General features: G+C 47.9%; 1 protein-coding gene across 4 annotated transcripts in view; it reads left to right on the forward strand.

Annotated features, from left to right (window-relative positions):
* Positions 1–6,854: 6,854 nt before the first annotated feature.
* The window catches only part of LOC137421456 (ankyrin repeat domain-containing protein 13C), an 89,853-nt gene continuing 80,390 nt past the window's right edge, over positions 6,855–16,317 (forward strand). For all 4 annotated transcript variants that reach the window (XM_068107551.2, XM_068107552.2, XM_068107554.2 and 1 more), the window contains exons 1-3: positions 6,855–7,299; positions 9,028–9,069; positions 11,327–11,431. In XM_068107551.2, the coding sequence (XP_067963652.1) occupies positions 6,993–7,299; positions 9,028–9,069; positions 11,327–11,431 (454 nt within the window). In that variant the 5' untranslated portion in view covers positions 6,855–6,992. The remainder of the gene's footprint in view (positions 7,300–9,027; positions 9,070–11,326; positions 11,432–16,317) is intronic.

Consider the following 16,317-nt stretch of genomic DNA (forward strand, 5'->3'; position numbering starts at 1 on the left):
TGAAACCGCTTACCCTATCGATGCGAAATTTTACAAATGTCATCTAACACCATTGTTGCATATAGTTTGAAAATGATGATATCGTAGGTCATGTGGTTTGGCAGCTATCTTGGATAGATAGCTTGCCGCGTCGTGAACGATTTGAAATCGAAGTTAAGTGATTGTTCCCATTTGTATTTTCGTTAAAACTGTATTTATTTATGGTGTTGTACGTATATTGTGTCCCGACGAAGATTTTTCGGTGCAAATCTTTCATACCTGTATTGAAAATCGTGTTAATTCATGTCGTGTCTTGAGGCCTTGTACAGTGTACACTGTACAACCTTGAGGCTTTGTTTTTCTCTCAGCGGTCCGTCGTTTGTGATCCAATAACTTTCGTTCTCTGTATTCCCAGTCTTTTCACCCATAGCCTACTTCCTTGTGTAAATCTCAACTAAAAAACAAAACAAAAAAAAAACATTTCCTTCTCTGTTCTCATTCGTTTATTCATTGTTTTCGTTCGTTCGTTCTTCGACCACGTGTTTCTCCCCCATTTCCCCAGATAGTTTTCACTGTTATTAACCTTCAATGTTTACACTTTCCCCTCAAGTTATGTATTCCGTCATATTTTATAACACCTTTTTCTTCTTCTTCTTTAAAAGGCTGCTTTCGACTTGCTCACCAAATCAATTCATCCCAAAAAAAATATCCATCTCCTATAGTGCCTTTTTTCTTCATTCCCTAAACTCTCCTGCACTCCATCCTCCATCCAGCGTCCTTAAACGTATTTTTAACTCGAAGGTCACAAGAAACTCATTTTGCAATAAATGTTCGTTTCCCATAAATCGTACACTTTCTAAAATCCAATCTCACCCCTCCCCTCCAAATCTTCCCCATAACCCCTCCCCTCCAAATCTTCCCCATCACCCCTCCCCTCCAAATCTTCCCCATCACCCATCCCTTTCAAATCTCCCCCCTTGCCCCCTCCCTCCTAAACTAACCCTCACCCCTCCCCGCCAAGACGCCCCCTCGCCCCTCCCCTCCTAGACTCCTCCCTCACCCCTCTCTCCAAATCTCCCCCATATCCCATCCCTTTCAAATCGCTCCCCTTGTCCCTTCCCTCCCAAACTCCCCCCTCACCCCTCCCCTTCAAATCTCCCCACCCTCATTGCTTCTCAATTTCCCCCCTCTCACTCCCCCTCCTCAAAGCGTCCTCCCCGCTTCTTCCCCCTTCCAACTCTCACCTCCATCTCCCCCAACCTTCTGCCTCGCTCTTCCCCCTCCTCAAATAACACCTCATTGTGCCTCACCCAATCACCATCAAACCTTTTGTCCGCCCCATCCTTCCCTTTCTCCGAGCTATTCTGAAATCTCTGACACACCTTCAACAGCTCTCCCTACCTCTTCCACCTCTTCCACATCTTACCCTACCCCTCCTCCCCCCTGTTCTGTATCTGATGCTCCCCCTTCCTCTTCATTAACGGTATGGACCTCAAACATCCGGGGCCTTCATTCAAACTTAACTGATCTCTCCATACAGGTTGCTTCTGTCAAACCAGACGTGATCTGCTTAACAGAAACTTTCCTCCTTTATGATGTCTCTGATTCCTTAGTATCTCTCCCGGGCTACTCCCTCCTCCGGTATGATAGACCTGAGCCTCGTCCTGGAGGCGGGGTTGCTATCTTTATCAAAAACTCTCTTCCTCACTCGCCCTGCACTGCACTCTCCACCTCACCCCCAGGAATACCTCTGGCTACGGCTTCCCCTTGGCTCCCACCTCTTGTTCATATGTGTGTTGTACCGTCCACCAAACAGTGATGACTCCATCTACATCTCGCTGTCTGATAATATGGACCAACTTCTATCTACTCATCCCAACTCTCTCTTCCTCATATGTGGTGATTTCAACTGTCATCATGCCAGTTGGCTGGGTGTGGGTACCTCTCTCACCAGCCATGGCTCCTCAGCAAAGGACTTCTGCGACTCACTGGGACTGACACAATCTGTCAATTTCCCGACCCGGATCTCAGTCAACGGAACATCTTCTCTTCTGGACTTGGTTATGACTAACTTCCCTGAAAATGTCTGCTGCTCTTCTTCTGCTCCAATCGGATCATCTGATCATGTCCTTGTTAAAGTGGACATCTCTCTGACCATCCTCAGGGAGCCTGCTCAGCGTCGACGAGTCTGGCATTTCACTCAGGCCAACTGGCACGGTCTTCAAGCAGCCATCAATCATCTGGACTGGTCTCCCATCTCTACCACCTCTGACATCAACTCATCCTGGGAATTCTTCCAAAGTAAATTGCTCTCTCTCATGCACAGATTTATCCCATCTCGTCTTCAGTTGTCATACCCTTCCTCCCGTCCATGGTACACGGAATCTTGTGGTGAGGCTGTTGCCCAGAAACAACTTGCCTTCGTCTCCTGGAAAGCAAATCCAACGGAAGGAAATCTCATTTCCTTTCACAAAGCCCGAAACAAGTGTGTGTCCACCCTCAGGAGAGCCAGGAAACAATATCTCTCCGTTCTCAAGACCGAACTCTCTTATCTGTCTCCCTCTTCCAAATCCTGGTGGCGTCTGGTCAAATCCGTTTCTGGTGTTTGTTCCCCCTCCATCCCCTCCCTTACCTCAAACGGCTACACAGCTGACTCCGCATGTGAAAAAGCTGAATGCCTCAACTCTGTGTTTGCCTCTAAATCTTGTGTCCCAAACCCATCCCTCTCTGTACCCACCATACCCAGTCGTACCCTGCTGCTCCTGGACTCCGTGTTCTTTCCTCCTGACAAGGTGGAAAAGTTTCTGTCAACCCTCGACTCTGATTCTGCAACTGGACCCGACGGCATCAGCCCACGGGTCCTAAAATCCTGCTCTGCCGCTCTATCTCACCCTCTCTCTGTTCTCTTCACCCTCTCTTTTGCTCAAGGTCAACTGCCATCTGCTTGGAAATCAGCCAACATCACCGCTTTGCACAAAAAAGGTGCAAAAACAGATCCTAGCAACTACAGACCAATCAGCCTTCTCCCAATTATCAGCAAAGTCATGGAATCCATCATTGCTTCGGATATGAAATCTTTCCTCTTCTCCAATGGCTTGATCTCTGATCATCAATTTGGTTTCAGACCAGGTCACTCTACTCTGGACATGCTGCTTCTGCTGTCTCAACAATGGATGGAGGTCCTCAATGCCAAACAGGAAATCAGAGCTGTCTCCCTTGACATATCACGTGCCTTCGATACGGTCTGGCACCCAGCTCTGCTAACCAAACTCTCCTCCTATGGTATCCATGGAAATCTCCATGCATGGCTTGCGGACTTCCTCTCTGGTCGTAGTCAACATGTGGCCCTGAATGGATTTCTCTCATCTCCCCTTCCTGTTCAGGCTGGAGTTCCCCAAGGCAGTGTTCTGGGCCCTGTGCTTTTTCTGGTCTTTATCAATGATCTCTCCGACTCTCTGGAAAATCCTCTCTATCTCTTTGCTGATGACTCCACTCTCTGCCGCTCCATTCCTCATCCCTCAGATCGGCAGTCTGCAGCGTCCTCACTCTCTGAAGACTTGGACAAAATCACAGACTGGTCAAACAAGTGGAACATGTCTTTCAATCCTGACAAATCTCACACTCTTACTATGTCTCTCCGAAAAGATCAACTGGACAACCCTCCCATCTACTTTCTCAACAATCCTCTCCAAGAAGTTCTGTCGCTCAAGCTTTTGGGTCTCACTATCTGCCATGATCTTTCTTGGGAAAACCACATTTCCAAGCTGGCCTCCAAAGCCAGTCGCCGACTGGGCATCCTCCGTCGTGCGAAGTCCTTCCTCGGCACACCTGAGCACCTCACCACATACAAGGCTTTCATCCGCAGCTCAATGGAATACTGTTCTCCCCTATGGGCCGGTGCTCCTGCCTCACACCTAGCTCGGCTTCACGCTGTTGAAACCAAAGCTTTCAGAATTATTGGAATCTCCCGCGATGAAGCTATCTCTGAGGGCCTTTCACTCACTCACCGCAGGCAGGTAGGTGGTCTTTCTGTCTTCTACCATCTCTTCTCCGGCCTTGCACCCCCAGCTCTCTCTGTGCTCTGCCCCCAAATATTTCTACAGGTCGCACAAGATCTGCCAGCAACCCTCTGATGGTTAAACTGCCGAAATCTCGGCTCTCTGCTCACCTTCACTCTTTCATTCCTCTTTTCTCCCGCCTCTGGAACAAACTCCCTCACTCCCTTCAATCCCACTCCTCCCTCCAGGTCTTTAAAACAGCTGTTCACCACCATCTCTTATCTTCCCCCATCCAAAACCTTGATCTTTTCTACCCCCGCTAATTCACCCCAGATCCACCTTGTTTGAAATTCCAACTTCTTTCCTGGAAGTCCTGGCAGTGTCCATATGTTTTATACCTCTCCCACCGCCCCCTTCCCATGCCCCCCCCCCCCAAAGCCCTCGCCCTCTCTCAGATCTCTCGATGTCTCCATGTCTCTCGGTCCCTGCTCTCAAATGTTGTGTTTGTGTCCTTCCCCCTCTCTCCCCATCTTGTCTACCGCTCCCGATGTTATATGTTTTATGTGTCGGTTTGTCTTTCTGTGTGATTAATGTTCGCTCTTTCACGAGCCTCGATCTTGTATACAAACAAACAAACAAAAAAGAAAAAAAAGAAAAAAAAAAAGAACCTTATCCGATCAACACCAAACTTCACAAACGTGATCCGCTACCCATACATATGCAGAATGTACAATTTTAAGGTCATATGCCATGTGGTATGGCAGCTTGAAAGCCGATATTTAAAAAATATCCCTTCTCCGAAACCGCTTCACCGATCAATGTGAAACCTGTCATGGCTGGTGAAAATGTGATACTTGAAAACAGCTGAAGGGATTTAAATCAAACTTGTTTATTTTTGGGACAGTGAATGAGGGCATCTACCCGTTGTCACAGGCAGGGACTATGTGGAGGCATATTGACGACACAGTCGCATTGCTCGTTTCACATTTTGTTGTTACAGGTTGAAAATTAAAATGGATTGAAATTGAGATTTTTTTTCTCACTGATCTACACATAATACGCCACAATGTCAAAGTGGAATTTTTTGGTTTCGAAATTTTTACGAAATAATTCCAAATGAAATACAGAACGACATAAGTATTCAACCCCCTGAGTCAATACTTCGTAGAAGCACCTTTGGCAGTGATTACAGCTTCAAGTCTTTGTAGGAATGACTATCAGCTTTGCACATCTGGATTTGGGGAGTTTCTCCAATTCTTCCTTTCAGATTTGCTCAATCTCTGTCAAGTTGGATGGGGAGTGCTGGTGAACAGCAATCTCCAAGTCTTTACACAGATTCTAAATGGGATTCAAATCTAGACTTTAGCTGGGCCATTCAAGGACTTTCAGATTCTTGTTCTGAAGTCTTTCCAGTGTTGCTTTGGCTGTATGATTGGCGGTCATTGTTCTGTTGGAACTTAAATCTTCGCAGCAGTCTAAGGCCTTTTGCACTTTCGAGCATGTTCTCCTTAAGGATTTGCCTGTATTTGGCTCCATTCATTGTTCCTTGTATCCTTACAATCTCCCAGTCCCTGCCGCTGAAAAGCATCCCCATAGCATGATGCTGCCACCACCATGCCTCACAGTAGGGATAGAGTGAGAGCTGTGCTCGGTTTCCATCAGACGTAGCTCTTTGCATTCAGGCCAAGGAGTTCAAATTTCATCTAATCAGACCACACAATCTTTTGCCTCATACTCTCATAGTCTTTCACGTGCCTTTTTGCAAACCCCAGGTGTGCTGTCATGTGCGTTTTTCTCAGGAGTGGCTTCCATCTGGCCACTCCTCAATAAAGCTTAGATTTGTGAAGGGCTGCAGAGACTGTTGTCCTTCTTGAGGGTTCTCCCATCTCAGCGAAGGAACTCTAGTTTTGTCAGATTTGTCATTGGGTTCTTGGTCCCCTCTCTGACCAAGGTCCTTCTTGCTCGGTTGCTCAATTTGGTCGGACGGCCAGCTCTTGGAAGAGTCTGGGTAGTTCCATATTCTTTCCATTTCCTAATAATGGAACTCATTGTGCTCTTGGGAACTTTCAACACTCTAGAAATTATTGTTTTATACCTTTCCCCACATCCATTCCTCCTCTCAATTCAATCTCGGAGTTCTACGGACAGTTCCTTGGTCTCTTATTTTATCTGAGAGTTTCTGCTCTGACATGCACCGTCAACTGTGGGACCTTATGTAGAAAGGTGTGTTTCTTTCTAAATCATGTCCAATCAATTGAATTGGCCACAGGTGGGCTCCAATCAAGTTGTAGAGACATCTCGAGGATGAACAAAAGAAATCGGATGCACCTGAGATCAATCTGGAGTGTCATAGCGAAGGGGGTTGGATACTTATTGACTCAAGACATTTCAGCTTTCCGTTTTTAATCGATTTGAAAAAAATTCTAAATAAAAAATTCCAATGCAATCCATTTGAAATTCAGGCTGTAACACAAGAAAATGTGAAAAAAGTAAAGGGGTGTGAATACTTTCTGGAGGCAGTGTGTATATCTAATGTGTAATGATGTCCTAATTGTAAGTCACATTTAAAAGTAAACTGACATGATGTCGTTGTCCTGCATATACTCTTCCACGAGCGTTTGATCAATGGTGAAAAGTAAATGAATGTGGGATATTGCATGATGTGTATGATTCGGAATGGCACGAACACTTCGCCACGTTAAACGTGATCACGTTGCATGAATTTTGACCACTCGTCGATTTCATGGAAATCTGCATTTTATTGAAATCGCGCAAACTCCCAGACTCATCAGTGTAGCGCCTCTGTGTACACGTGATCTTGTAAAGAGACGATGGTGCGAACGTACGTCATCAACACCTTGGCTCCGCCCCTGTGGATGCGCAGTGCGCGCGCACGGAGACGGCGACCGTGGGGGGAGTAATAAGTGATCGATTGATCCGGCAGGTCTCGGGAAAAAGCGATCGGGCGAACGATCCTCCGGCGGTGATCAGCGATCGGCTTCCTCCCCGGTGGAGATGACGGGCGAGACGGTGACGACGATCGGGTTGAGCCCGTTTCGAGACGCGGGGACGCGAAAAGCCGTCAAGGAGGCGAGCTCAGCGGTGGAAGCGGTAGCGAGTCCGGAGCGGCGCCGAGAGCGAGGGCGGAGTGGCCGGACGAGGCAGCGCGCCCTGAGCGCTCCAGCGGCTCCACTGCACACTCCCGGGGGTACCCCGCACAACACGTTCCCGCTCCACCAGGCCGCGCTCGCCGGGGATGCTCGGCGCGTGTTGTTGGTGCTTCGCAGCAACCCTCACCTGCTCGTTCAGCGGGACGTGCACGGTTTGTGGGAATCCCTCTCACCTGACCCCCCAGGGCTCCCCTCATTCCTTCGCATACCGGTAGTTCCAATTCCAAGAATGGTGTTTTAGTAAAGTTGGGATTCGCTTTGTCATGCGTTACTCGGGACCAAAGATGTGTAATCGAGATTCGTTTGGTAATTCGTCCTCTCTCTCTCACCCAAACCCACCCACACCGCCTCTCCTCTCCAGCTCTCTCTTTCTTTCCTCTCTGCTGTCACCGTGCCTTCTCCTTCCACACCCCTCCTCTCCAACCCTCCCTCCTTTTCTCCGCTCCCAACCTCTCCTCTCCCACCATCTCCCATCCTCGCCTCCCACACCCCTCCTCTCCTCCCACACCCCTCCTCTCCAGCCAGCCCTCCCTCCTTTTCTCTGCTCCCAACCTCTCCTCTCTCACCATCTTCCTTCCTCCACTCCTCATTTCCAACCTCCCCCCTTTTATTCGCTCCCAACCTCTCCTCTCCCACCATCTCCTCGCCTCCCCTCTCCCACCATCCCCTCACCTCTCCCACCATCTCCTCTCCTCCCCTCTCCCACCATCCCCTCACCTCTCCCACCATCTCCTCTCCTCTCCTCTCCCACCATCTTTTCTCCTCTCCCACCATCTCTTCTCCTCTCCCACCATCTCCTCTCCTCTCCCACCATCTCCTCTCCTGTCCTCTCCCACCATCTCCTCTCCTGTCCTCTCCCACCATATCCTCTCCTGTCCTCTCCCACCATCGCCTCTCCTCCCCTCTCCCACCATCTCCTCACCTCCCATTTCCCACCATCTCCTCTCCTCTCCCACCATCTCCTCCCCTCTCCCACCATCTCCTCTCCTCTCCCACCATCGCCTCTCCTCTCCCACCATCTCCTCCCCTCTCCCACCATCTCCCACCATCTCCCCCCCTCTCCCACCATCTCCTCTCCTCTCCCACCATCTCCTCTCCTGTCCTCTCCCACCATCGCCTCTCCTGTCCTCTCCCACCATGGCCGTACCTCACCGCACCATGGCCGTACCTCACCGCACCATGGCCGTACCTCACCGCACCATGGCCGTACCTCACCGCACCATCGCCGACATCACCGCACCATCGCCGTACCTCACCACGGTCGTGCCTCACTGCACAATGGTCGTGCTTTGTTGCACTGTGGCCATGCCTCGCCACACTGTGCAGATCCTCACTACACTGCGCAGTACCTGACCGCACCATGACCATTCCTCAATGCACCATGGCCATACATCACAGCACCATGCCCATACCTCACCGCACCATGGTCGTGCATCACCGCACCATGTCTGTACCTCACCGCACCATGTCTGTACCTCACCTCACCATGTCCGTACCTCACCTCACCATGGCCGTACCTCATCGCACCATGGCCGTACCTCATCGCACCATGGCCGTACCTCATCGCACCATGGCCATGCCTAGCTGCACTGTGGCCATGCCTAGTCGCACTGTGGCCATGCTGCGCTGCATCGTCACCAGTCAATGGTAGTGCCTCATCGTTCCTTTCAGTCAACTTGACATTGCGCTCGGCTTAATTGGAGGTGGTTCTGTAACCTTAAATTTCCCTTTGCCTTTCTCTGCCACTCATTGTAAATTCCCAGAAACATGAATCACGAATATCTTTGCCTCATGTCTCCCAACGTGGCTTTTTAAACCATCACATTCTATAAATCCTTTCTCTCTTTGCCCCTTGTAATCATTTCCTTTGATCCCTGCAGGAAACACAGCTCTTCATATTGCTGTCATGAAAGGACAAAAAGGTAAGTTATTTCCAACTTATCCCTCCCTACCTCATTCTTTTGTTCCTCGTCAAGTACCATATTAACCATCTTTCCATCCAGTGAGCTAAAAGGATCACAGAAACCCCCATGGTACCTCGAAGGTGCACAAAGGAAAAAAAATACATATATAGGGCTTTTTCAAATCAATATATATATACAATATATGGCCAAAAGTATGCGGACACCCCTTCTAATTAGTGCATTCGGCTGTTTCAGCCACACCCATTGTTGACAGGTATATATTTATCAAGCACACAGCCATGCAATCTCCATAGACAAACATTCGCAGTAGAATGGGCCGTACTGAAGAGCTCAGAGACTTTCAACGTGGCACTGTCATACGATGCCACCTTTCCAACAAGTGAGTTCATCAAATTTCTGCCCTGCTAGAGCTGCCCAGGTCAACTGTAAGTGCTGTTATTGTGAAGTGGAAACGTCTCGGAGCAACAACAGCTCAGTGGCGAAGTGGTAGGCCACACAAGCTCACAGAACGGGACCGCCGAGTGCTGAAGCGCATAAAAATCACCTGTCCTCGGTTGCAACACTCACTACTGAGTTCAAAACTGCCTCTGGAAGCAACGTCAGCACAACAACTGTTTGTCGGGAGCTTCATGAAATGGGTTTCCATGGCTGAGCAGCCGCACACAAGCCTAAGATCACCATGCGCAATGCCAAGCGTCAGGTGGAGTGGTGTAAAGCTCGCAGCCATTGGACTGGAGCAGTGGAAATGCGTTATCTGGAGTGATGAATCACGCTTCACCATCTGGCAGTCCGACGGACGAATCTGGGTTTGGCGGATGCCAGGAGAACGCTACCTGTCCGAATGCATAGTGCCAACTGTAAAGTTTGGTGGAAGAGGAATAATGGTCTGGGGCTGTTTTTCATGCTTCCGGCTCGACCCTTGGTTCCAGTGAAGGGAAATCTTAACGCTACAGCATGCAATGACATTCCAGATGATTGTGTACTTCCAACTTTGTGGCAACAGTTTGGAGAAGGCCCTTTTCTGTTTCAGCCTGACAATGCCCCCATGCACAAAGCGAAGTCCTTGAAGAAATGGTTTGTCGAGATCGGTGTGGAAGAACTTGACTGGCCTGTACAGAGCCCTGCCCTCAACCCCATCCAACACCTTTGGGATGAATTGGTACGCCGACTGCGAGCCAGGCCTAATCGCCCAACATCAGTGCCCGACCTCATTAATGCTCTTGTGGCTGAATGGAAGCAAATCCCCGCAACAATGTTCCAACATCTAGTGGAAAACCTTCCCAGAAGAGTGGAGGCTGTTATAACAGCAAAGGGGGGACCAACTCCATATTAATGCCCATGATTTTGGAATGAGATGTTCAGGTGTCCACATACTTTTGGCCATGTAGTGTATATGTATATACATATACTGTATTTATGTACCATTAATCTCTTTTGACGAACTTAAATAGGAGAATCCATGCTGGTTATATGGTAGTTAACCTCACCAGATAACGTCATCCAAAACTGTTCTTTGTAACATGGATAACAAGCGTTTCCACACCATGTCCTAAGAGGCTTGTTGCCCTAGCAACGGTTACCTAGCACCGTGAACAGTTGCATCAGTCTTGTGAGACCTTTGGGAGCTAGAGCTGCTCAATTCATGATGATTCAATCGAATTTTATTTGATGCTTTGGTAGTAATTCATTCCTCTAATGATATCAGGATAGCCTCGTGGTCCGCACACTTGTCTGTAAGCTGTCTAGCCTCGGTTTGAACCCTGACCCAGCTATAAACTGTCATCCCGGTGTTTCACAGGTAGAGTGATTCATCAATGTGTGCGCTGTCCCTTGGATGGACCTTAAACGGGGCGTTATATATGACAAAATTAGTTGGTGGACGTTAATTAGTTGGTGGCAAGCTGTCATTGGCACGATGGCCGAATTCCAAATTCCTGCCCGAACCTTCGTCGAACGTCAGGCCTGGCTAGCCGGTTCCTGAAGGACATGGGCCAAAACCTCAAAACAAGAGTGTGGGAATAATTGTGGCCATTAAATCAGAAAATAATAATAGGAAGAAGAAGTAATATTGCATTAATTTACTGATTGGTGCAGACAACGATAGATGGAGCAGGGGTATCCTTTCAGATGACGGTGTTAGGATCCTGCCAGCAATTGGTCAATATGTGATGTGTATTGCTGAGCTGGTGGTGTGCAGTTTATTCGGACACTTTGAGAGGTTTGTCCACGCACTCAAACATGGTTTTCTTTGCAGACTGCATCAGGCTTCTCCTGGCCCACAATGCCAGTGTGAAATCTCGAAATCTGCAGGGTTGGAGTCCTTTGGCTGAAGCTATCAGCTATGGTGACCGACAAATAGGTAAAGCTGCCATTACATCGCATACCTTTTTCATGTGCTCTCGCAGCAGTTGGCGAATTCTCATGAAAACTATTTCGAGGATTGTGTTGTGCAAATACTTAATACTTTTTCAGAGAATCCCTATCGGTTGGTATCCTTGGGGAGGAGGAGATTCCTCCTTAGGAAATGTCCCCACTGGGTGCAGTGAGAAAGCCCCAGAGTCTCCTGGGACCCAGAGTCTCCTGGGACCCAGAGTCTCCTGGGACCCAGAGTCTCCTGGGACCCAGAGTCTCCTGGGACCCAGTCTTCTGGGACCCAGAGTCTCCTGGGACCCAGAGTTTCCTGGGACCCAGAGTTTCCTGGGACCCAGAGTTTCCTGGGACCCAGAGTTTCCTGGGGCCCAGAGTTTCCTGGGGCCCAGAGTTTCCTGGGGCCCAGAGTTTCCTGGGGCCCAGAGTTTCCTGGGGCCCAGAGTTTCCTGGGGCCCAGAGTTTCCTGGGGCCCAGAGTTTCCTGGGGCCCAGAGTTTCCTGGGGCCCAGAGTTTCCTGGGGCCCAGAGTTTCCTGGGGCCCAGAGTTTCCTGGGATGTGACGGTGCTTCCCCCAAACTCAGTGGCTGTGATTGTCTTTTCTAACAGTCCTGTGTTGTGTCTCGTGTGTTCACCTGTATATCCACGTGTGAGAGACGTGTACAGAAGCTCCTCTACAAGTGTACGTGCAGCTCCTCTACAAACCTTAAATCCTGTAAAAGAACAAGCAAACCCTCTTTTAGGCTTCTCTTGACAATCTTGTGTTGTAATACTTCCATGAACAACAATTGGTGAACTGAAATTTTTATGCCTCTGCCAATGAAGTTACTGGAGGCATTATGTTTTTGAGTTGTCCGTCCGTCCCTGCATCCGTCTGTCCATCTGTCCGTCCGTGCGTCCTTGATAGGTTTTTGTTACTGCGATAACTTGGAAAACGGCTGAAGGGATGTAAGTCAAAAGTTGGTGCAGGTATGCACAATGAGGTAAATATGAACTGATTCGATTTTGATGTCACAAGGTCAAAGGTCAGAGGTCATGTTAAGTGAAAATCCTGCTACGGCAATAACTTGTGAACCAGTGATGGGATTTTGACAAAAGTTGGTAAAAGTATGTATTATGATGCAAAGATAAACTGATTTGATTTTGGGGACAATAGGTCAAAGGTCAGAGTCTCTGATAGGTTTATAACTTGAGAACAGCTGAAGGGATCCAAGTAAAACTTGGTACAGATATGTATAATGATGTAGAAATGAACTGATTCGATTTGGGGTCATGAGGTCACAGGTCAAATGTCCCGTTAGGTAAAACGTATTGTTGCGGATCTCAGAGTACGGCACTCCCGTTAACAAGGGGGCGTTAATCCCCTTGTCTTGTTAAGCTGGCCGTCTCCGGTCCTGGAACTATCCCGCTCCTTTGCGGGGCGAGATTGGCCAGGGTGATTGGTCAAAGGTTTCCCAAATACCTTCACCAATCTCTCCGCAAAGCAGGGAGATGAGTCCCTGCTCGAACCGCGGATGTGATGGTAATTGCCGAGCGGTTTAGCAATCCACGATCCGAGCCGTTAACAAAAGGACTAAACCCGATTTAAAGCGGTTAGCCAAATCGTGCCACAGGTACTCAATTGGGGACAGGACGCAAGCGATCGGATGAGAGGAACCAAAGAATAAGAAGGGTGAAGGAAGAACAAATATGGTTTATTGACTACACTACAAGAGGAAATGAAAGAAGGGAATATACAAGAAGAAGGAAATAAAAGGACATAGGGCAAGCTTATCTAAACAGTCTTAACTTATCACGACCCCAGGACAAACAGACAGACTCACACGGAATGGTAGCTGGTAGGGGAGGAAGGTCCAGGCAGATGGTTCCAGGCGATGGGATCCGTCCAGGCTCCGGGTCCGCGGGCGAAGAACGGCAGGCAGCTTCGCGTATCGTTGGCGCGCGACCGGACCTTACATATGCGAGGGGCTGGAATCTGCGTACGTATAGCGTGCCGAACGCTCTCAAAACCAACGGCAGTTCGTATCACACGATCATCCGAAGCGATCCCCCGCGCAATGTTCTTATCATTCGCCGCCTCTGCGCTGTTCTCCCAAGTTTGCCGATCTTCTCTCCTCGCATCTGCCGATCTCCCCCGCATCTGCGTAAAAGGGCTTCGCGCTCGCGCTTTTATCACAAGCCTCGCGTATCAAGCCGCGTCCGCTTCGCTCCGCCTACCGGTGAACACGCCTCGGCCCGGATTGGTCACAAGGGTTCATTGGTACCTCCCCTCGTGACACGTTGATGGGGCCACGCCTATGTTCCTGGCCGCTCCTCCCTTCTTCTCCCACTCTGCCACGTGGCTTATGGCGGTGGGCAGGAACAAACCAAAAGGCAGCGAATGCTGAGGCGGCTGCGGCTGGTAGAGTAGCGCAATATTATTTGGAGAGGGCAGATTACGCCGCAATATGAATAGGATGGGAATTTGAGAAGGGGCCTAGGTTATTTGATTAATACAACGCAGATTCAACTATTGGAAACAGATCCTTACCTGAAACACATACTAATGAAATAACTAAAGAAGAAGCCTATGGTTTGCTACGTGTTGCTCGTGGCCTAACTAGGGTGCGACCTTTTGACGTTACAAAGGTAATATTTACAAGTTGTTATTTACAAGTATTTACTAGTGAAGGGTTCTCAAAACCGCAACAGTATATTACCAAGCTAACTTGTGAACTAGTCATTGGATTTTCAGCAAACTTGGAACAATGATACATTATGATGCAAAGATGACCTGATTAGATTTTGTGGTCAAGGGTCAAAGGTCAGGGGTCATGTTAAGTTACAATTATTTTGTTACCACGATAACTTAAGAACGGCTAAATGGATCTAAGTCAAACTTGGTACAGGTATGTATAATCATGTAAAGATGAACTGACTCAATTTTGGCGTCGAGGTTAAAGGTCAGAGGTCATATTAAGTAAAAATTATTTCATTACTGTGATAACTTAAGAACGGCTGAAGGGATCTCAGTCAAACTTGGTGCAAGTCTGTATAATGATGTAATAATGTGAGTGGAGGCATATGGGTCGATGTTGCGATGTCGAGGAGTGCTGTTCTAGTTTAAGGGGTTTTGAGAGTCAAATCAAGGCACTGCATCCCTCGAGAGTTGTTTTGCTATTGGGATATATCAAAAACATGACTGTTGTTGACTGCTATTGGGATAGGAAATTTAACGTTCCCATCCTAAAGACAGGCAAGCATGTTGTGTTTGTGCAGTGCTGATGCAAAATAATGCTATCATATATGCCATTCCTGCTGTCTGGAATTATGGAATATTTAGAATCCCATGGCTGGGGGAGGGAGGTGGAGATTTCTACTTAGTTGCCTAGCTAACTGCAGAGAGAAAAGTTACGTCACAACACAAGATGGCGTCCCCATTACCCAGAGTGCTCTGAGGTCCTCCAAGTTTAACGGCTGTTTGACTGAAGTAAAGTACAGCGTTGTTCCACGAACCCGAGACCCTGGTAAAAGTAAAAGTACTCTTTAAAGAGAACGCTTTGCTACAAAAACCTGATTTCAAATCCAAATATTATTTTCATTGACATTTATAGTGTGTAATGTAAAGGAAACCTGCTACACTTTAGTGTAAAACTCAAGAAATGATTGCGATTGAAAACAATAAATAAACAGTCTTGTCAAGTAAATGTAAAGGAATAAATCTTTACTTTATTGATAGCTATATATTTCTGGGTTTTTTTAAATTGACTATTTATGGCCTGTTCCTCGACAAAGTGCTTATCATGTATATGTATAGTCTTTGTCAGTCTGTCTGTAGCTCTGTCCATCTAGGGTGGAGCTTCACTGGTCTGACTCCATCCACAATTATAAACTCAAAATATAAAATCACTGCCATTTTGGTTGCTGCATTTAGGCTTCAGGCCTCTCGTGTACATTGAAGACTGAATAATGCGTCTTCTATCATGAAATAAAGGTACCTTTGAGGAATGAAAGGTATGTTTGGATTACAATCCATGCAGAGAAAATGAGGTTAATGCATGTTTTGTTCTGGGGTCATCGAGACAGTGGTCTACAATACACTGCTCGAATAAAACTTTCACACAATCAGGAGTACTACCGAGTTTATGTACATTTAAAAACTGAACAGCAAGTCGTCTATCATGAAAGAAACATACGCAGAGGAAAGAAAACAGTCATGATTAATATTAATTGAAGGCTTGGAGTTTGGGGGGGGGGGGGGGGATTGAAGGCCTTCGGGTTCGCTGGGGGAGGTTGAGGACTTGGATTTGGGAGGGGGTTTGATGACTTGGGGTTTTTCAGGGTAAGGGGAATTTGAGGACTTCATTTCACATTTTGTGACCACAGATACATGCAAGTATTTCATATTCTACATACCTGCTCATTGCTTTGTCTGGTACTGTACTTTCATCTCGGTGCTGTATCCAGTAATTTCAGTGCAGTAATTGTGGTCTCAAGTCCAGCTCTACCCATTAATTTGGTGGAGATTGGTCAAGGGGTGTGGAATTTTGGAATTATTGCTTATCGTACACCAATCCCTGGTGTTGGGCTAGCGGCTAGGGTGCCGGCTTAGGATCCTAGGATCCTGGGTTCGAATCTCGGTCGATCGCCGAATTAATGCCAGGGGGGTTGACTCAGCCTGTCATCCTTCCGAGGTCGGCTAATTGAGTACCAGTTCACTGGTAATTCCCTGTTTGTCGTTGAAGGCGGCAAAAAGGGTTGGCGTCAGGAAGGGCATCCGGCCGTAAAACATTGCTTCAAAAAGGGGACCAAAAAAACAACAACTACCACGGTCCCCGAAAAGGCCAACCCCCGCTTTGCGGGGAAAAATGGCCTCTAAACGGTGGTACTGTCGTGTCCG

Source organism: Myxine glutinosa, chromosome 2 (genome assembly GCF_964187855.1).
Source record: "Myxine glutinosa chromosome 2, kmMyxGlut1.1, whole genome shotgun sequence".
In the NCBI taxonomy this organism is placed as follows: domain Eukaryota; kingdom Metazoa; phylum Chordata; class Myxini; order Myxiniformes; family Myxinidae; genus Myxine; species Myxine glutinosa.